At 39.2% G+C, this 18469-nt stretch overlaps 2 protein-coding genes across 2 annotated transcripts; both read left to right on the forward strand.

Annotated features, from left to right (window-relative positions):
• The first annotated feature begins 425 nt into the window (after nt 1–425).
• Nucleotides 426–1766, forward strand: LOC131018579 (uncharacterized). The gene has a single exon (XM_057947292.1). The coding sequence runs from the start codon at nt 426–428 to the stop codon at nt 1764–1766; it is 1341 nt and encodes a 446-aa protein (XP_057803275.1).
• A 5405-nt stretch (nt 1767–7171) lies between these two features.
• Nucleotides 7172–10491, forward strand: LOC131013918 (ETHYLENE INSENSITIVE 3-like 3 protein). Its single transcript, XM_057941843.1, has 3 exons — nt 7172–7443; nt 8027–10080; nt 10176–10491. Exons 1-2 carry the CDS (start codon nt 7418–7420, stop codon nt 10050–10052), a joined length of 2052 nt encoding a protein of 683 aa, XP_057797826.1. The 5' UTR covers nt 7172–7417; the 3' UTR covers nt 10053–10080; nt 10176–10491.
• Nucleotides 10492–18469: the final 7978 nt, after the last annotated feature.

Raw genomic sequence — 18469 nt, forward strand, 5'->3', positions numbered from 1 at the left:
CTGAAAGAATCATAGTCTGTTGTTCCGGATGTTGGATAACATTGACTTCTAATGTTGGACTAACATTTGAAGTAACATTGGCTCTACTGTTTTGTTTCAATAGGCATATCTCTTCTCTTTTCTGGTTCTCTCTCTTTATCTTTTTCCTTGGTGATCTTATCAGTTAATTGTATTTCTAGGGTTTGTTTTTCTGATGCTTGATCTGCCTCTCCTTGTCTCTTGTGATATGATTTTCGAATTTTGATTTGTTTTTGTGAGGGAGATTTTTATGGGATTTGATTTTATCTCAAGGCTTAGTGGTTGATGTTGGCTGGGGTCTTCTCGTTTGTATTTAAGGGGGTGTTCTGATTCTTCATTATTACCTTTCACTTCACAAACCCTTCTATCGAGATTTGTGCAGTGTCTCCCCTTGAAGCCCAAAAGTCATGGACAAAAACACTGATCTTTCTTCCCTCATCAAGAGTCTGATCCAACACTTCGGATCACCGGAAAGCGCAGCCAAACATCTCTCCGCTCTCTCTCAGATGGCCGAATCAACCGACAAACCCTCGTCTTCTCAAACACCGGCGGAAGTTCCAGGAGAAACCTTTCCTCCAGCTCCTTCTCCAAAAGGCTCTCTGAAGAGAAGCACCACTGAGTCGTCTGTTGGGACTGATGTTGCTCCTGTCTCGCTGCAAATGGTGGAAACTCCCATCAATCCTGAGCCGATCTCCACTGTTCCTCCTCTTGAGATCTTCCATTCAAAAATGACGCCTTGTCCTGGTTCCTCTGTTAAGGTTGATGAAGAACTCACGAAGGGTAAATCTCCTTTGCAAAACCCTACTGTTCAAGCGTTTTCAGAAAAATCCATAGGACATTCAGCTTTTGGTGTTACTCAACATCAAACTCCTCTTACCACTCCAAGCGAAGAGTCAATTCCGTCTTCAAAAGAGGAATCAGCGCATGCTTCTCAAGATACCTCTTTGGAGAGAATTGGGGAAATTGCCAAAGAGGTCCTACTTGATCTTGCCTCACAACCTGGCTCAGATGTTGATAAAGCTTCTGTTGTTGCTGAAGAAGAATGTGCTGCTGGTGATAAACCCACATCCATGGATGTTGATGACCCTGAAAAGATTCCTGATGTTGATCAGGATGTTGATCCAAAAGAGAGCACAGATGTTATTGATGTTGACACCTTTGTCCCTGATAAGAAAAGCCAGAAACGTAAAGCTGGGGTGGCCTCTCTCAGGCGTTCCTCAAGGTCAAAATCCACACGGGTGATCCCATCTACTCTCAATCTTCCTAGCCGAGAAGACAGTGATGTTGGTCCAACATCACAGCCTCCAGTTCTCAAGCCAAAAGTTGAACATTCTCCCACCTCAAAGAGCGGAAACGTATCTTCTGCCTCTCACACTACCTCCCCTCGCATCAGCTGCTCTGGAAGCTCCTCTGAATCCGAGGTTGAGGTTAGTAAGTCATACTCCACTCGTTTTTACACTCGTGAAGCAAAGAATGCTCTCAAAGTGTTGGCTGCTAGGAAGTTTCATAATGATAGACGTGCGGATGAGGATTTCTTTTCAAAGTATAAGCTTGATATCCTTTTGCAAGATAGGAGTATGTGGGGTACAGTTGTCAATGTTTTTCCCTATGATGCTGAGATTGTTAGAGAGTTCTATGTTAATCTGATGACAGAGGCTTTTGACCCAAAATCTGTTAAGTATGGGAAAGTGTTTGTTAGGGGTAAGGTCTTTGATTTCTCCCCATCTGCCATTAACAAAGCATGCTAGACTGCGAATACTAACACTGCTGATGTTGAGGTTGATGATGATGAGATGACTAGGGAGTTGACTGGAGGGAAACTTAAGGCATGGACCTCGAAGTTTGCTGCATCCACTTTGTTTTGGAAATATTCTGTACTTCACAAGATTGCAGTTTACAACTGGCTTCCAAGCAAAAACACTACTGCTCTAACCAAGGAACAAGCTGAATTTATCTTTAAAGTTGGTAAGCCATTGGCTTTCAACTTTGGTGAGCAAGTGTTTGCTAACATCTCTCGTGCAGCCTTTAAGTCCACAGGTGGAAGTATGCTTCCTTTTCCAAGCCTCATCTACAATCTCTTGGTTAAGCAAGAACTCCAAGAGAGAGAGGAAGTTGTGCTTGTTGAAGAGAAGAATCTGCTTGAGTTTTCAAAAACCCTCCTCACTCCTGATCGTGTCAAAGATCTCCCCTACAAACCTCCACGTGCTGGTGCTCCTTTGTCTCCTCAGTCTAATGATGATGCTGACTCTGCTGAAGATGAGATCGACAAGTATGGTGAAGACGAAGATGTTGATCGTGCGACTGCTCCTGATGTTGCACTTGATGTGTCCAACATCATTTCTGTCAAAGCCCATCTCACTAAAGAAACATCCACATCTCGTAAAGGCAAGGAACCAGCTGGAGATTCTGAAGTTGAGATTGATCTTGACGTTGCAGAGCTCATCAAGGCCAGAGAGGATCTTCTCAAGCTCAAAAGACAAGTGCAGTTGATGGTGGATCGGACGATCAAGATGGGACAGGACATGCTTGCACGGGTCGACTGTTGTGAACAAGTCTTCGCCAAACTCCTACCTTTTCCTTCTTCAACAAAAAATGGGGAGTAGTGTTTTCTGTTTTTGTTGGCAGTGTTTGTTCTAAAACAATGTTATTGTTTCTTTGGTGATGTGTTTGATGCGTGGACATCGCGAATTTTTGTGGTGCATGAGCACCTGTTTTTTTTTTTGTAACATAGTTTATGTTATCTTGGTTTTTGATTATCTGTTGGTTCAACATTTATCATATTTTTGATATACCTTCGTATATTGTGTTGGGCATGTCAAATTAAGGTCTTGGCCTTCGGTCGACCTTCATTTTGATCAAATAAAGCAAAACTTCATTTGATCAACTTGTTTGTGTAAGGTTTCATCTTCGTTTTTGATCAATGTTGATCGAGAGGTTAAATGCTCTGAATGTTGCTGCTTGTTTTTATTCATTCTGAGTATGTTGATCGAGAGGTTAAATGCTCTGAATGCTGTTGTTTGTTTTCTTTTCTTCTGTTTTACAGGTTCTTTTGTTTCTCAATTCAGGGGGAGTTCTTTACTTTCTCTTGGTTGTTCCAAACCGATTGTTGGGTCAACATTCAGTTTGTGTTTCTTAAGGTTGTACCTCAAGTGCTTACTTAAGGTTGTACCTTTTCTTTGTTTCAGGGGGAATGTTGTTACGACATCTCCTCTGGACTGATTTTGAGGTCCACCTCTTGTTTGATTAAGGGGGAGCTTTTCTTACTCTTCCTTGATCTGAGTACCTGTAACTTAGAATTCTTTTCTGTATATAGTTTTTGTTTGTTTTTGGTTTTTGTTGCAGGAAGGAAAAGATTAAGGGGGAGATTGTTAGAGTCAATGTTGACTCCGACAATGTTGGGACCAATGTTGATAACATACGTGTTTTCAATATTGGGTGGAATGTTGATAACATTCATGGTGTCAACATTTCTGGGTTTCAACCAACATTCCGAAGTCTGCTTTGACTCCATACTTTGACTCTCCATTGGTAAATGTATATATTTAATCTTTACCTTCCTTTCATGTTTTCTTATTCTTTGGTTATGAAATAATTGTCTTATGTTTGTTGACCACGTTTCTAATAAGTGGATAGGCGGTTTTGCATGGTTCAAAGTAGTGGGAAGGCTGTTGCTATTTTTCAGGAACCATGATCTCGTAGCCAACATCCCAAGGCTGGTCGACTAGCAGTTATTGAAGACGGATTGCAGCAGTTATAGGAAGGTTCTGGAAGTGGGAAGTGGATGAAACCAACCACGACATGAAGGCCTATAAATGCAGCAAGAAGCTTCAATCATCCTTACGTTTTGGAAGTGCATTATCTGCGACTTAACATTCACTCACAGCCAATTCGTCATTTTCCTGCTGCAAACGTGTCACCGGTTCTTCAAGGATTGCTTTGACGAAGTAGACTTAGGCAGCCAATCTGTAAAGTCTATCTTTGTATCGACGGGACGTCGAGGGCAAGAGTTGAAGTGCAAGGCCATTGGAGCGTAGCAGGTTGTTTGCTTTGTCCGATTAACTTTTGTTATTCGGCTGTTTTGGGTTCTGTGTTGTATCAGCATTGTAGTACTGAAAGTAGATAGGTTGGTTTATCTTAGGCAGATATTCTGTAAAGATAGATCTCCAAGAAGATCCAAATCTGTACTTTGTATTGTTGATTCAACATAGTGAATTTAGCCTTGAGGCACTCACGGGTTATTTATAATCCGTGAAAAAAGTATTCCTGTGTGTTATTACTTTCCGCTGCATGTTGGTTATAATGTTATTAACATTCTGTTGATAACATTGCATCCAACATTACTCTTTTCTTTACACAGTTTTACTTTGTTGGTAATTTGGGGCACTAAACTATTTCAAGTCTCTGTACAAAGCTGCTGCATCTCTATACCAGATCGATCTGTGGCAGCAATTGCGGCCGAGTTTAGGACGAGAATAAGTATTAAAATAATCACATATCTAATAGAAAATTGGAATACTCCTATGTGGCATCAACATATTTTTTCCTTTTTATTTATCCTAATTCTCCAAATATTTTCATATTTATTCATTTTTATTTATCTAAATCTTCTCATCCCACATTAATTTTTTATGAGATTTCACCAAAATAAAATCTACTCCTTCCGTCCGCGATATAGTTTCCACATTTGCCATTTTGATCCGTGCGCGATATCGTTTCCACTTCCATTTATAGAAGTAGGGTCCACAAACTTCCACTCACAACAATAGTGGGACCCAAATGGCACTCACTACATATCCACTACTATCTACCACTTTTCTTAAAACCTGCGCCGTCCAAAATGTGGGAACGATATCGCGGACGGAGGGAGTATATAAAAGGTATGCTCTTACTCTCCAAACCAAAAACCCACATTTAATTGGTTGAGTGATTGAGATTAATGCAATTTAAATTGTTTTGTCAATAAAAGTTGATCAAATTTATTTAGTTAAATAAAAAATTATTTAATTTTATTTTTAAAAATAAATACTTGTGATTAAGTAAATTATTTCTCCATTTTAATTTGGTCATAAAATAAGATATTTTGCATATTTTTTTTGGATTATATATTGATTTTTTTTATGAAAATTTACCAATTGAAATACTAAATAAATTGATATGATATACTTTGAATATCATATCAACTTTTTCAAGCCGTAGACGAGATGATTCTCACAACTTAGTTATGATATTTCAAACTTCAAACAAGATGGTGCTCACGAGCCAGTTTTATTTTTTCAAACTTCAAATGAAATGATGCTTGAAACTCAGTTATGGTATTTTAAGCTCTAAATGAGATGATGCACAAAAGTCTGTTACGATTTTTCAAGCTCCATACAAGATGATGTTTAGAAGTTAGTTATGATCTCAAAAGCTTTAGATTGTAAAATCTCACAAGTCAGCCCTGGTCTTTCAAACTCCCAATGAAAATGATGTTTAGAAGTGAGTTATGATATTTAAAGCATCAGATAGTGATGTTCAAACGATTGACACATTAAGTCAGCTATAGTATTTTAAGGTCCAGATAAGATAATGCTCAAAAGTTTGACGTTCAAAAGTCAAATATCGTTTTTCGAGTTCTTGATGATCACCTGCTCTTACAGACTTGAGATGAGACATGCTTAGATGATAAATTGGATCTTAAATTAATTCTTATTCATCAATATAGAAAAAGTGTACAAAATTTATGTAAAAGGGTATTTTTATTATTTTAGTAAAAATTTAACATTTAATTGACAAATATAATTGAGATTAGTATAATGTAAACTCTATTATATCATATTAAATTAATTAAAAGATAATTATTGATAAAGCATGGTATCAACACCTAAACTAGAAAACAATAAACGGCACATGGATTTGCGTGGTTCGGCCATTAAGGCCTACATCCACGGGAGTTCTTCGTTGGTTTCACTATATTGAGAGTGTTTACATATTACAAGTGAAGTGCTAGAATGAATTGATCCCCCTAATGCTTATGCTAAACCTTCTATTTATAGATAACTAATTGAGCCTAACCTTAAAGCCCACGAAACAGAGAAATGGAGCCCAACTCGGTGGTAAAGTTAGCTCTGGCGGCGGGGTAGCTCTGCTATGGCAGGACAGGGTTTGCTCTGCTTTGCACTCTGGCGGCGGGGTAGCTCTGCTCTAGCAGGGCGGGTTTGCTCTGCTCTGCACTCTGGCGGCGGGGTAGCTCTGCTCTAGCAGAGCGGGGTAGCTCTGCTCTGGCGGGGTGGTAGCTCTGCTCTGGCAAGGGCGGGGTAGCTCTGCTCTGGCAGGGCGGGGTAGCTCTGCTCCGCTCTGCTCCTCTGCTCTTCGGCGGAGCCGGGGTCTGCTCTGCTCTGCTCCTCGGCAGAGCTGTGGTCTGCTCTGCTCTGCTTCCCGGGTAACGTGGTCATTTCTGCCGTTGACTGTCCGTGAGTGGAGCATTCCTCTAACCTCAGCGATTCCTCTGACCCGAGTGATTCCTCTGCCTAAGCCCATTCATCTGCTCTGCATATATTACTCCTCATTAGCTACTCCCCCCTGGTCAACAATAAATGAGTGTTTCTGACGAATTTTTTGTTGCTCTGACTCTTCCTTCATATGCATTTCCTTGACTCTTCCCTCGTGCTGACTGGAATACTCTGCGCGGAGCATAGCTGGTCGTAGGGACCCAGCTAACTTTCGCGGCTTACGATTAAAAGATCACCCTGCACTGAGCATAGACGGTCAGAGGGACCCGCCTAACTTTCGTGGCTTACGGTTAAGAGAACACCATGCTCTGCATATATTATTCCTCATCAATTATATTATATAAAATAATATAAATAATTTAAATCATTCCACGGGTCATACACTAGTTTTTTGTCATTGCCATAAGTGCATCCGATTGGATATGAAGTGTCAAAAAATTGCAGTCCAAGTTGCAGTGAAAGATGACAAATACGGCCGAAGGAAAAGTTGGGCATACACAAAAAGTTGCTAAACACACGATTCCCATTTTCTCTTCCCTTTTCATATCTCAATATCCTTTTTAGCCGCCCCAAGTCGTGCAATTTTCTTTCTATTGGCTCCAACTTTTCAAATAAATAGTTTGTTTCGTGGCTGTAATAATTATTTCTTTCCTTTTATTTTCCTTTATTTTCTTCTTTAACCTTTCCAACTAAAATCGCTTAATAGTTATATACGTTTCATGTCTTATCTTCGCCTTCGTAAACTCTGTCTCTAATACATCCCCCCTAGTCGGTTCTTTCAGAATTTCCATTTTTTTTTTATAATCGTCACTGTTTTGCCCATCTTATTTTCCGTTCCAAATTGTTGATTGAATATTCACTATTCAGGCAATCATTAAGATAAGAGAAATCTGTTTGATTTGGCCGTCATGGAAGATATGGGACTTGATATCAGGTTTGATTTCCGATTCATCTTATTTCCGAATCCTGCAGTTCTTTTCTTGATGGGAATTTGCTGTTGATTGTCATAGGATTTCTGTATTTTTTATGCAAAAGGAATATTTATATTTGTAAATTGTGGCAGAAGCATTATTAGCATGAGTTTCTTTATGCGCTAGTGAGATGAATTAAGCCTGTGGCGTCTTTGTAAATGGGGATTTATTATTTTGATTGACCAAGTAATGGAATAATCAGTTAATTGTGTATGAATTCATGACGAAATATGATGTATCCGAATCTGCTTACAAAGTAATGGGGAAATCTGTTGATACGATGTTTAAGGATCAAACGTGATGCGTCTACACTTGCTAAAGTATCATATAATTGCGAGTTTTTATGATTCATGGTTATTGGAGTTGATTCCATATTGTTATATGTGTTTTGTAACCCTCTCTCAAATTGACGAAGGTTGAAGTTTGAAATAAAAACTGCGCTGCTTTGACTTTTGGTTACATTTTAGTAATTTATTTTCTCTGATGACTTGTGATTGGTAATATGTGAAAAACTTTTGGATGCTTATGGATGTACATTGCGGACAGTTCGGATATTGAAGTTGATGACTTGAGGGATGATGATAACATAGAGGAAAAAGATGTTAGTGATGAGGAGATCGCGGCAGAAGAACTGGAGAAGCGAATGTGGAAGGACCGGATCAAGCTTAAGAGGATCAAAGAGAAACAGAAGCTTGCAGCTCTACAAGCTGCAGAAAAGCAGAAGGTTAAGTCTAGCACGGATCAGGCACGAAGGAAGAAGATGGCACGAGCTCAAGATGGCATTTTGAAGTACATGTTGAAGCTCATGGAAGTCTGCAATGCCCGTGGCTTTGTGTATGGTATTATTCCAGACAAGGGTAAGCCAGTCAGCGGTGCATCGGATAATATTAGAGCTTGGTGGAAGGAAAAAGTGAAATTTGATAAAAATGGCCCTGCAGCCATTGCTAAGTATGAGGCCGAGTGCCTTTCCAGGGAAGACGGGTTTGGCACTAACCAAGGCAACTCTCAGAGTGTTCTTCAAGACTTGCAAGATGCAACACTGGGATCACTTTTATCATCTTTAATGCAACACTGTGACCCACCACAGCGGAAGTATCCACTGGAGAAGGGTGTGCCTCCACCTTGGTGGCCAATGGGGAACGAGGAGTGGTGTGTCAAGTTGGGGTTGCCCCAGGGTCAGAGTCCTCCATATAAGAAACCTCACGATCTGAAGAAGATGTGGAAAGTCGGGGTGCTAACAGCTGTTATAAAGCATATGTCGCCTGATATTGCCAAGATTAGGAGACTGGTTAGACAATCAAAATGTTTACAGGATAAGATGACTGCTAAAGAGAGTTTCATATGGTTAGGTGTATTGAGCAGGGAGGAAGCCTTGTTTCAGCAACAAAGCAGTGATCATGGCTCATCTGGCATCAGTGATTCACTGTCAAAAAGTCGTAGAAATAAGAAGAGGCCTTCTGTTGACAGCGATAGTGATTATGATGTTGATGGCGTTCATAATGGCTCAGGATCTGTTTCATCTAAGGATGATACAAGAAAGCAATCCACTGATACAGTGCGTATTGAACCTGCAGATGATGCCTTAACTCAACCAACCAAAGACAAAGAGCATGTACAGAAGCGTCCGAGGAAAAGAAAATCAAAACCTAGACCTGATAACCAACCAGCAGTACCAACTATTGGCGAACATCCACATGTTGAATCTGGAAACATGGCCACGGGTGAAAATCACAACGATATACAATTTGGTGGATACTTGACAAATGAAAGAGAGGTGGAAAATAATGAATTAACACCAATTAGACTACCAGAAGTGCCAGAACACAGTACTCGTGGTCAACCTTGCTTAGTAGAATCTGATTTAAATTATGTCAGCCCTGATCATTCTTCCCATGCTATCCCCATTAGCCGTGTTTACATTAATAATGGATCATCAGCTTATCCAGGGATTCAAGGTGATGATCTTGAACCTTGTCATTCTCATTTAGTTCGTGATACTCGAGACTTTCATTTGCAAAGTACGCCTCGAGTATCCAAATTTAATGGCCAATCTGAAAGTTCTGCACAACATCATGAACCTGAAGATCAGGGGTTGCGTCGTGAACCTCAAAATTCTGCATGGCAACCTGGGCTTGAATGTTCTAATCTACCTCGGGACTTGGATAAGTCTGGGCTTCATCATAGATCAGCTCATAGCTTTCTTAGTCCGACTGCAGTTGGATCAAATCATCAAGGAGAGCCGTCGATGGCATGTTTCAGTGAAATGCATTATAGATCAGAGGATTCAACATTCCAGCTACCAGTATTACATAAGAATGGAAATGATATTCCTGAAGGGAAGTTCCCACCTTTTGTTGAAGATACATTTCCAAATGAGCCAGATGGGCTGGCTGAGACCCATTTTCAATCCCCTCTGAAAAGCTTGTCACCAGATTTACCAGGATACGGAGCATTCAGCCTTTCATTTGATGGAACAAGTTCGTTAGATACTGGTGATTTTGACTTTGAGTTTAATGACAACTCGATTGATGGGAGCAACTTTGCTGCTATGATGGAATACTTTGCTTCATAAGTTGATTTTGCTAATCTATTGTTAATAGGTGAGTCGTTTGTCTTAGACATACTCCTTGTGCAAAGCTTATACTGTGTCATGTTTTTCTCTCTTATCACTCTCTTTTCCATGCCAATTATGCAGGGGCCAGGTGAAACTTTGGTCCAAGGAAGTGTGGCGTAGTTTGGCCTTTTCAACTGAGATGCTGCAGTAAATTGCTGTTCTGATCTTCCGGACTGTAAGATGTTAAATTAGTTTGTAGTTTATCTTCAACTCTCGGTGATTCAGTTGCTAGCATAGATTAGCCTTACCATCATTCTTTTGGTTATGTGGGCTTATTTCATTGTTTTGCATAGTCTTGTATATCTACCATCGTGAATGAATCAATACATAACCAAACAAAGTGTCTGCTGGGTAAATGTTTTTTCTTTTTAACTTGTAAGTTGAACTATTTGGCCCTTGTTTCTTAGCAACATGTGATGTCACGCTTAAGATTTAGAAGGTGTTTGGCTAAGCTTATTTTAAAGAGCTTATCTTAAGAGCTACAAGTTGTCAAAGTGTTTGGTTAGTTGAGCTTATGAACTAGAGATAGAATTATGAGTTAGAGAGTGAGAAATTCAAAGAAAGAGAAAATTTGAAGGGTATATGATGGAAATAATAAATTAAGGTAAGGTTATTTTTGTAAAATGATTGTTGCTTATAAAATTATGAAAAAGTTGAGGTTGATGAGCTTATTTTTACTTTTACACTTATAAATTATTTAGAAACTTATTTGCCACACTTCGAGTGCGCTTGGTTTGTTGTAAAACGGATGGATAGCAAAGGGATATAGGCTTATATGGGTGTTTGGTTTCTTGTAAACACATCCAACATGGCCCTGAGAAAAGGGCTGGCCCGGTGTAAATTCACTGTAGTATCAGCAATACCCAACCGGAATACCCAACCGGCCACCCCCCTTCGATACATTTTCCAGATTCTAATACTACTTTATTTCTACCATAATTGCCCTAAACTTTTTCAAATTCAATCATTAAATTTTTCATATTCGCATCCCCCAATTCTCTGCGCTTGCTACCGAAACTCTGATCGTCTTTGGAGAAAATTCGACGGAAGCAACTGAATCAAACCAAGGTACGCTTCAATTCCTCAGAAAAATTGAAGTCTAACGAAGATATGCTGAATTTGTCATGCGGAGATTTGACTGAGCATGGATAATATGCAACGATGTTACGGTAGGAGGTGGATAGACTCGCCGGCGGTGATTCTCACCGCTGCTGTTCGATGGGGAAGAAAAGAAACAGGGGACGGGAGAAATTTTTTTATTTGAGTAATTCATGGAGTAATGAGTAATTCTCAGCAAATGAAGAATTTCGTGTTACAGAGAGAGATGGAGTAATTCTTTGCAAATGGGGTTTCCGATTTGGTGGGGGTTAAGGTTGGGGGTGGGGTGGGGTGGGGGGACACGTGTTGGGGATGGGGGTGGGGGTTTGGAGACTTGGAGACACGTGTGGGGGGGTGTGGGGGTTGGGGGTTGCCAATGTATAGATAATTTGACTCTTTTAAAAGTATTTTTGAATTAATTTTATTTAAATTTATTTAAGGGTAGAAGAGTAATTTGATACTTAATCTAGATTTTAATCTAAATCATCCAACAATTGATTCATGTTATCTACATTTTAATCTTGATCTACCAAACACTAAAATACATTATTAATCTTACTTATGCATGATACATATCTTGAATTTTATCTATATTAACTTATTCCAATAAAGCTATCAAACGTGCCCTTCATGTTTAGTGGGGGCTGAAGCCCCCTCCCAAATAATTTTTCATGGATAAATTTTTTTGCATTTGTCTTGCTTACCCAACCGTTGAACGCCGGTTTTGTTATAGTAAGTGACTGAGTTTTAATCTTAAGCCCATTAAGATTATAGTTAACATAAAAATAAATCGTACAAAATGTTCAAAAAAAATTGGTTCAGGAGCGGTTGTACAAATACTCTCGGACATCATACTTCAAAAATTCAACTCCCCCTACTGACAATTTATGGATTCGCTCCTGGCCCTGAATTCAACTTATTTGCAAAAAGTAGATGAATGTAAAAGTTCAGTGTCATGCAAATTTTTGGCGTCGAATTTGGACAAAGGTTACAAGTTATTAAACCTATAATCTATTTCTTTCTATGTTATGGTTTTCAGTGACACAATTTTGCATTTTAGCCATGTTGTATATGTGAAAATTTTACTATCCGCAGACTGGAGTGAACCTAACTGAGATGCTTAATGATTGTATAAAATGATTTTCCTCTTTAAATCAATATTTAGGTTTTCATGGATCAAAATTTTGCATTTGTCTTGCTTACCCAACCAGTGATAACGAAATGTTACCAGTTAATTCGAGGACTAATTATGTTTTGGTTGATCCATTCAGAAACACCGCCTATAATCCTTTCATTTAGTTGCATCATATTCTCTCATATTCTTGGTACAGGTGAGTGGGACTATTCTTTTTTTTTTTTTTTCTTTATTATATTCTTTTTGGTTTTTCTATTTGTTAGGTTTTCATTTTTCAATTCTTTTCACTGTATAACTAGAGATGGCAGTGGATCCTGCACCCGGTCCAGATCCGTGGATCCAGATCCGATTTTACGGATCTGGATCTCAATTTTTTGGATCCGCGGATCTGGATCCGGATCTGGATCTCATTTTCTAAAACGGATCTGGATCTTGAGATTTGAGATCCGGATCCGACCCAAATCCGACCCGTGGATCCGATTTTATTTAAAATATATTATTTATTTTTTATATTTATTTTATTAATAGTATTAGATATATTAAAAATTAAAAATAATAGAAAAAATAGAATAACTTTGAAAATTGAAACCCTAATTTTCTAATTCTCCTCTAACCTCTCCTCTCTCGGTTCCTTTCCAAATCTCCCTCACTCACCCGCCGCCTCAGTCACTCTCCCTCACTCCCTCGCTCGGCCGCCGCCCGCCGCCCACCGCCCCACCAGTTCGCTCGCCCGCCGCCGATGAAGGCGGGGACAGCAGCAGCTGCAGCACACGCCCTTCTTCCTCCAGTTCGCCCGCCGCTTCTCTTTCCCTTCTCGAACCATTCCAGTTCAAGCTCGCGTTCCCCTTCGGCGCCGCCAGATGAAGCGCCGACGAGCCGTTCGAGTCCAGCGACTTCGACAGCTCGGGGTTCGCGCTGAGCAGCTTCCTCGCGAATTCGAGTTGGCCTAGGAGCGCCGCCGCGTGGAGAGGGTTAATTTCCGGCGCGGAAGAGATCTCCGGCGATCGGAGGATTTGGGATTTTCCTTTAGGATTTGCGATAGGAGCTGCACCGATCTGTTTATTGTACTCCAATTCTTTCCTACAGACTGAAGGAATGTCTTCGGCTTGCTGTGTAGTTTTGCTGTGCAGGAAGATTGTTGTTCCATGGATCCATGGATCTGGACCCGCGGATCCGCGGATCTGGATCTGGATCTAAAATTTTCAGATCCGCGGATCTGGATCCGGATCTGGATCTGATAGAGGAAAACGAATCTGGATCTGGTATTGATGAGATCCGGTCCAGATCCGACCCGTTGCCATCCCTATGTATAACAGTGGCAATTGGAAAGTGGATACATAGTATATTTATAATTGATTTAATTCAGTAACTACACGAATATGTTCAAATTTTACTTTTTAACTAGTACTCATTCCGTCCACGAAATTTATGTCATAATTTTCTTTTCTGTTTGTTCACAAAAAATATCATATCCATTTTTAGTATTATGGTCCACACCATTTCACTCACATTTAAAATGAGATCCTAATTACTTCACTACCAACTTCACTCATATTTTATTAAAACTCGTGCAAAAAATAATGTGGCATAAATTTGTGAACGGGGTGAGTATTATTTTTAATAAATTAATATATGAAATTTTAATATTTTGGAATTTCGACGGAATTAAAATTTCGGCAATGGACGTTTGAATTTTATTATGCGGCATTTTGTCTTATAATTAAATCATTGTGTATTTTATATAACATAAAAATGACATGGTTTAAAAAAAATAACTATTTTCACTTATTATCAATTATTCTTTTATAAATTACACAAGTAAATAATGAAATTTAAGAATCGCACGATGGTGGACTCGAATCCAGGGCCTTAGGCCTTGGTCATTAATCATCTGCCACTAGGCCAACACACACAAATGACGTGTTTTCTTTATCCTTCATGTTATGGCACGAGAAGTAGGCAGTGACAGAGCCAATTTTTTTTTTTTTTGAAACAGGACAGAGCCAAAATTCTCATTAGGAGGATTAAACTTGTACGTGATTTGCCCTCGAACTGCCCTCGGACCAAAATTACCGTTTTTGAATCAAAAAAATTTGGGCAATTTGTACAGTTCATTTTCTTCTTAACAAACAATCAATAATAATAATAATAATAATAATAATAATAATAATAATAATAATAATAATAATAATAATAATAATAATAATAATAATAATAATTTCAATTATAAAAAAAAACTAACGGCATTTTCATAGATAAAATAGTTCCAACTGATTTAAATGTGTACTCAATCACTACTTTGAGTCCTCGTGTAAGGGTCCTCCACACATGAGGATCAGTTGTCGTGTAAGACAGATAAAGATGGCAGCAAGTATACCTGGTCGAATAACCAAGAAGATGGGGGCTTTGTTTGGGCGAGGCTTGACAGAGTTTTCACTAATCCGGCTTGGGCTGATGTTTTCTCCTCTACTATGGTGAAACACTTACCACGCTCCTAACCTAAGATTGGATTTGAAAGCAACCAAAGGAAAGGGGAACTTAAAGGACCAAAGGATAGAAGTCTCTTGTTAATAGACGACTGTACACTCGATGTCCTAATCGAAGGATCTTTGGAAATAGATCTGTGCTTCCAGGTCCAGGTCTAACTAAGCCCCCAGTTTTCGCGCTGTTGGAACTAATAAAAATAACAAAATGAATGATACTTTAAATGATTCCTCTAATGAAACCCTTTTTGGTGTTGGTGAAGAAGGCAGGTCAATCATGGCAGGAGGTGCTAGCATTGAGTAAGGTCGTGAAGTCCGTTGGTAACCTTATGGGTTGAAAACGTTGTAAGATTTTCTCGTTATCAATTGTTGATAAAATATGTTGGGACACAAAAAGATAATATCCAACCTCCTTATTTTGATGATACCAAAACTTATAGAAAGTCTCTCTAGACTAATACTCTTTTCTGGACTTAAGTGTTTTAGTCTTCTTTAGTTTAGACTGAAGTGACAAAGACTGTAAACCAGTATCTGAAGACAACAGACTAAAGATTGAAGATCAATTGACTGAAGCATAAGATTGAAGATACATGATCAGCAGAGCCAACTGATGAAATGACACTGAAGTCTTTTTGACAATATTCTGACTGATACCTTCGAATGCATCAATCCGTTCCTCAAGAACCTAAAGTAGTCAACCGCCGTACAAGGTGAAATTAATGCAAAGGACAAAAGCATTAAATGCTGAAGATAGGAGATCGTCCTTCCTGACACAAAGCTTCTCTTTTCGTGTCACATCGCTTGCAAACACCATCTCCAAGCGAAAGAAGACGTTACCTCTTTTAGCTTTATGGAGAATAGAAGATTGAAGACTTGAGCCCAAATTCAAGCATGTCTCACAACGGCAATTTCTGAAGAACCTTTCCTCCAACGGATCTATTCAGGACATTGCCTATAAATGGACTCAATGTTCAAATTCACTCTTCACCGATTCAAACACAGAAGCTGAACCCCTGCCGAATTTGCAACCTAGCCTACTCACGATCATCCAAAGTTTAAATCGAAGAAGAGAATATACAAAGCTCAAATCAGATTCCTGATTACCTACATTCTCTTAGAATACTTAGGCAATACATTGTAAACCTTTAGCCTAAGTTCATATTACAGAGAGCTTGTTCTCTGTAATTTAGTTGGAAGATCAAACCCTTTTCAATCGAGCGAAAAGAGTGTTTGAGTGATAGAGTTATAGACAGTTGTCTAGACTTAAAGAGTTCTCAGCCCCGCAAGCAAGACGAGTGAAGTCTTAGCGTTCCTACGAGATTGAGAAAAGAGACGAGAAGTTCAATCCAGTGTGTTGGCAACTTGGCACTAAAACAATTGTTTCAATCGTAAGGTTTGATGTACACCTGTAAGCACAAGCGAGTACTCGTCAGCCTGATCGACTGACCGTAGATGTAGGAACGTGTTTCCGAACCACGTAAAAATCTTGTATCATTTATAGCTTTCAGTTTTTCCTTTTGTTTTTCATTCTCAATCATTTTATGTTGAAACTGATAACTTGAAAAAATAAACCTTAAAACCTGTAACTTGTCGCACTAAAGGCTTTTTATGTACACTTGCTTCCGCACCTGTGTGAAAATTTGTACTGATATTTCCTCAAACTATCGAAAAGAATTCTCACCTTACTCTGTGTTTATCTTTACTTGACTGAACTCTTTTATAAGCAACTGAAACTACCTTAAGTGACTGATCATCATTTTCAGTCTTATCTCTGACTCCTTCAGTCGAAAGAAAAGTTTTAAAAAGCCTAATGGTGTACCCCCCATACACCAGTTCTATAGCACCCCGGGACCCAACAAAATAAAATTCTCAATGTACACGACTAAATTATTATTCATCCACTCGCAAATCACTCTTGACAATCTTCGTTGCAAAAAATACTCTTTCAGTAGAAGCAATGACTACACATAAAATCAAAGTTAACTCAATTATCGATACACCAATTAAAAAATTATATGATTTGTGTGTGTGTGTTGGCTTAGCGGTAGGAGGTTAATGTCCAAGACCTGAGGTCTTGAGTTTGAGTCATCTGTCACGCGATTTTTAAATTTCTTTATTTACTTATGTAATTTATTAAAAAAAATTATATAATTTTCACTTTTAACCATTCCTTATGACCAGTGTATAGCCTTAATGGATCTTCTATTATCTTATGTTTTCTTCTCTCTTAATTCGTACATTTTATAAAATTTATTTTAAAATCATACCTTAAAACTATCTTTGATTCATTAAAATAATATATTGGATGGAGCGGATTTTCTCTCATCGTCGCACTAAACCCTAGTCGCGCCGCCTTGCTCCAACTACGAGTTCCGGTGGTCTTTCACCTAACGGCAGACATGATAGGTCTGCCCTGAATCTCTCTTGTCTCAAACAATTTTTCTTCAGTTCATCCGCATTCCCCTAATGCGGGTCAGTCTTCTGGTCCTTCAAATTCTTCGATGGCTATGGGATCTGACCCAGTTATGGAAAAGGTTTCACTCAACATCTCTCAAACCCCTACGCTTGCTAGGTATGGAAAAAAGAGTTTTCTAAAAACCCTACGTCTGCTAGGGTTGTGGTTCCTGACGAGAAAGAAAACCCCACTTCTTCTAGGGTTTTGGCTTCGAATGAAAATATTCCAAAAGAGTATGGTGCTAAAACTTCCTATGCAACTATTGTTGCTCTTGCCAAGATTAAGCATCCTGATATCCCGGCGCATAGGTTCCGCGCGCTTAGACCAAAGAAAGTAGGTGACCATGTCTCGCTTGTGATACCACCAGAACTTGCACGTCAACAACTTAACGATTTCAAGTTCGCTCTTATCGGACGCCTAATTCTCCACAAGGGAGATAAGCCATGTCCAGTGCATGATCTTAAGTGTGAACTTCAAAGTTTATGGAAGATTTCTGGAGAGTAGAAACTAGTCCCTATGGGTAAGGGCTATTTCACTTTTATTTTTCATTATTTGAAAGATAAGAAAAATGCGAAGGTTAAACAAGTTATGGACCTCACCGCAGAGCATCTTCGTTTGAGGGAATAGGTTCCAAAATTCGTTCCTTATAAGGAAGCTTCATCTCTTGCGCAAATATGGGTTATAATTTATTATCTCCTACTGGAGTTTTGGCATCCTGAAATAATTGCAGGGATAGGTAGTCATTTGGGTTAGCCTATTCGTATTGATGGTGCTTCTGCCAACTGGGCCGTTGGGCACTTTGCCCATATCCTTATTGAAGTTGATCTCGCTGAATCTCTTCCGAATTCTCTAACTGTTCAGGACGGAGATAGGTCATTCTATGTGGAATTTGCTTTTGAATCTATGCCTTCGTTCTGTTCGAGATGTAGGATCATTGGGCACATGACAGCTACGTGCCGTAAGGGGAAACAAAATGACGTTAAAGGGAAACCTGAAGCTGAGAAATCGGTCGTGAATATGGGGATTGCGAAGGCTACTCCCAATGGGAAAAATGACGATAATCAGGCTAGGCATGCGGATAAAGCTCATGCTGCTACTGCCTCCAGTTGGCAGCCGAAAGAAAATGAGCTTATCAAAGTTCATGAGAATAAGTTTGTTGCTATAGCTGATAAGGAAGACTCAGATTTACAGGTTGGGAATCTCT

Source organism: Salvia miltiorrhiza, chromosome 3 (assembly GCF_028751815.1).
Source record: "Salvia miltiorrhiza cultivar Shanhuang (shh) chromosome 3, IMPLAD_Smil_shh, whole genome shotgun sequence".
Classification (NCBI taxonomy): domain Eukaryota; kingdom Viridiplantae; phylum Streptophyta; class Magnoliopsida; order Lamiales; family Lamiaceae; genus Salvia; species Salvia miltiorrhiza.